The sequence below is a fragment of the Microcebus murinus genome, chromosome 19 (assembly GCF_040939455.1).
Source record: "Microcebus murinus isolate Inina chromosome 19, M.murinus_Inina_mat1.0, whole genome shotgun sequence".
Lineage (NCBI taxonomy): Eukaryota > Metazoa > Chordata > Mammalia > Primates > Cheirogaleidae > Microcebus > Microcebus murinus.
This window is the reverse complement of record NC_134122.1, coordinates 16,233,441-16,237,168: the sequence shown is the minus strand read 5'-3', so window position 1 is coordinate 16,237,168 and position 3,728 is coordinate 16,233,441. Positions and strand designations below refer to the sequence as shown.

The 3,728-nt window shown below is 43.0% G+C and overlaps 1 protein-coding gene across 5 annotated transcripts in view; it reads right to left on the bottom strand.

Annotated features, from left to right (window-relative positions):
• Window positions 1-2,331: 2,331 nt before the first annotated feature.
• POLR3E (RNA polymerase III subunit E) overlaps window positions 2,332-3,728 on the bottom strand; it is a 29,239-nt gene continuing 27,842 nt past the window's right edge. For all 5 annotated transcript variants that reach the window (XM_012780218.2, XM_075995170.1, XM_075995171.1 and 2 more), the window contains 2 exons: window positions 3,347-3,472; window positions 2,332-2,695 (listed from right to left, as the gene is read on the bottom strand). In XM_012780218.2, coding sequence (XP_012635672.1) covers window positions 2,639-2,695; window positions 3,347-3,472 — 183 coding nt within the window. In that variant the 3' untranslated portion in view covers window positions 2,332-2,638. The remainder of the gene's footprint in view (window positions 2,696-3,346; window positions 3,473-3,728) is intronic.

Sequence of the window (3,728 nt, the reverse complement as noted above, 5' to 3'; positions counted from 1 at the left end):
TAGATCCTAGTGCTTGTTATTCTAAGTGTAAACTGTTTCACTGTTATAACCAATTATCTACTGTTTTTTTTCCCTTCCAACGGGTAGAAATCTTCCAATCTGTAGAAAGATCTGATAGTGATACTTTTCCCATTTTCTTTTAAGCAAGGAATCCTTGGGATTGCTGTTGGAGTCCTCAGGCAGGCTGACCTAGCACCCGGGTCTGCAGTGGTATGAGCCTGGGTCCTGCATCCATGGGGTTAATCCTGGAACCTAGATCCACTGGGTGGACCAGTTGACTGGGTCCCCACAGCCTGGAGCCTGAATCTGTGGGGCTGTGCCTGGGTCCACGGCGACTGTCCCAGAGCCTCAGTCTGCCAGGACCTACCTGGCATTGGATCTACTGGGGTGGGCCTAGGGACTAGTCTGGTGCTAAGGCAGGCATGGAGCTTGGGTCCACAGGTATCATTTTGGAGCCTGAGATCATAGGTGCTTGCCTAGGGCCATGTGGAGTCTGGAGCCTGGGTCTACAGGGAGGGGGAAACCTGGAGGCTGAGTGTGCACATACTGGACTCCAGAGGCTATGTCCATGAGGGCTGTAGGGGCTGGCCCAACACTGGGGTTTACTCAGATTGAGTCAGCACCCTCAAGTCTGCTAGCATGGAGCCATAGGAGTAGGCCTGCCATTGGGTATGCCTGAGCCTGTTGCTAATGCCTGAGGCTAGGGGTGCTGACCTAGTGCTGGAGCAGACCTAGAGCCTGGGACTCACATGGGCCAACCTGGTTCTGGGATCGTCTGGACCATGGGGTGAGCCTAAAGCCTGGGGCTGTCTTACTTAGGTGGTCCCTGTTTTGGGGTCTGATACTCACTTCTCCCTCCTTCCTCCATACAGAGGATCTCTCCCCACGCTGTGCTGCCTCAAGATGGGAAGGGGTGATGCAGGTAATGTAAAACAGTCCTTCCTACCCTCTTCAATGCATCTTATTTCCGTGCCACACCCAGGGGCTATAATCTCTCACATGGTTTCCTTAGCTCTCATGAAACCATTTTTGTGCATGGATAGTTGTTCAAATTGACGTTTCTGCAGGGGGACAGCGCTGGAAAGTCCTATTATTCCACCATCTTGCTAATATTTCAGGTTCCCTCTCAATTTTTAACAATTTCCTCCTACCTTAAGTTTTTCTTGCTATTTGAATTTAGTGTTTTAAGGCCCCAGGTTACCCCCACTGAGCCCATGAAGTCCCTCTGTGTGGTAATGCTGACACTGCCATGCCACATGAGTTTCCCCTTTCAAAGGGAGAAACTTAGTATGTAATAGCTGAGACATACTCCAAATCAGTTTTGGTAAGTGTCTACTCTTTCCAGGTTTATGCATGTTAAAAAATAAGAGCATAATATATAGTCAACCTGTTAAAACTATCAAATACTTATTTGGCAGAGTATGTCCCTATCACATGTTTTAGTTTTTGGGTGAGTGGGGAGACAGCATGGACCATCATTTAAACCTTCAGTGGCTGTCCTGTACGAGATGATGGCAAAAGCCTTAATTATGTACCAAAATTTCCATCTCATCCTACCCAGTTTACTTTTTTCCATCTTCCTTTAGAGATGTGCTGTCCAATGCAATAGCCACTAACGACAAATGGCAACTGAGCACTTAAATTGTGGCTAGTCCAGATCGAGTGTTGTATGTATAAAATGAGAGATTTTGAAGACTTACTTTTTTTATACTACTTTTAATACATTGATGTTTTAGATATTTTGGGCTAAATACTAAAACTTGTTTTTTACTATTGTAAGGTGGCTACTAGAAATTTTATATATGTGACAAGCACATTTCTACTGGACAGCACTGCTCTAAGGAGTTCTCACTTCCTGTTAAGTAAAGGTAATGCTTTGCGAGCTCAGACAGTAGCACCATGATGCCATTTCAGTGTTAGTATTTATTTTAAAAATACACAAAATAGACATTTTTACATCAAAGTGATAACCTCACTTATACATTGTTCCATACTTACCTGGTTTTGTTTGCATCTTTGTGCAAACATTAAGAGTAGATGGATTTGATTCTAATTTTTTTGCTATGGTTCATGTAAACAGTTGAGACTGCTACATAAAGTAGACTGTTGTAAAAGTTAGTGGTCACAGAAACCCAACAGTGAAACAATTCAATTTGGTTTAATAAAATTGGCAGAGGTCTTTAGCAGATAGATAATCCAAGACTAAATATTGTCTTCTAGGCATTTTAAATATTAAAAACCTTGAAGTTTTGCTCATCTTGTAAACATAACTTAATGCCAACAAGGTCTAAGTTTCAAAAGGAAAATACTAAACCATGATTTTCATCATCCTGCCTGTGTCAGTATACACTCACTTTATTATAAGAATGAAACCAAATAATAAGCAAAATACATCGGGATTTTCAAATTGTACTGCACAGAATGTCCCAGCTGATCTCTCCGGACTGATCTAACTGAAGCTGACCCTGCCACTGGCTGAGTATGATCCCTTCTGTCCACTGGACCATGCAGTGCCACAGGCCATCAGCCGGTCAGTTCCTCTTGCTCCATGTCTTCCGAAGCAAGTCGAGACTCTACTTCTGGCTCTGCCCTTCTTCCTTGGACTTGGATTCCTTGGGTTAGTGGTCTGCTACTATTGTCAAGACTGTACTGTCCCTTTAAGGTACCACATGCCACCATAGCTTACACAGCAATCCTATGGAGAGAAAGGTTAAGGACAGATTTTCACAGAATATCAACACTTGATTTATGGGTAGAATACAAATGCGAAATCAAGAACCGCCTAACCACACTGCTGTCATAACTACCAGCTACCCTTTCCTCAGAAATATTTTAAGAGTGAGGGACTATAAAATGAATGTGCTCTATAAACACATGATGTACTGTTAAGAAGTTGGCCAGAACAAAGGTGCTTAATAAATAGTATCACTTGTTAGATGGTATTCCTTTATAAACTAATTTAAACTGTTCTACTGAAAATAGTACAAGTATTAATATGTTGCTATGGCAACAATCATGAGAACAGTCCAAAATTCAAACAGGAGTACAATCAGGACTCTAACCTAGGCCTGTGACCCATGAGACTATAGTGTCCGAAGAGATTAGTACTCTCACTATCCCCACCACCCCCATGCTGATCATTACCAGTTGCTGAAGACAAGACTGACTGGGGAGGGGGGCTCCCGAGGAAGCCTGATTTAATACACAGTGAGAGGAAGGATATCAAACTAGAATCCTCATTACACACTGTCAGCTGCCTCCTAAGACAAAGGTAAGAGCTAGTCATGGACAACCCTCACTCTTAAGCTCGGGCCTTTGAGTATTGTTATGCACAAAATGGATGTACCTTTAGCACTTTATCCACCTCCTGTTTACTTAGATCTTCTCCACACTCTTGAGTTAGCCGAGACTGGATCATGTTTCTGCGTACCCGGTAATTTTTGGAAAAAATCTCAAGCAAAACCTGTCGATGCTTTAGTAGCAAAAACATGTTATTATGGGAAACAATGATCTAAAAGAGAAACATCCCCAACAGGACACCTGAAGCTATGGACCTAACCCCACATTACAGGCTTTAATAAAATTCCTTGCCCACAGGAGGATCGTTTGTTTGAGCCTAGTGAGCTATGAATCCTCCACTACACTCCAGCCTGCACGACAGAGACACCACCCTCTTTTTAAAGATGAACAAGTTTGGCAAAGTATATGCTCACAGAACAAAAGAGCTG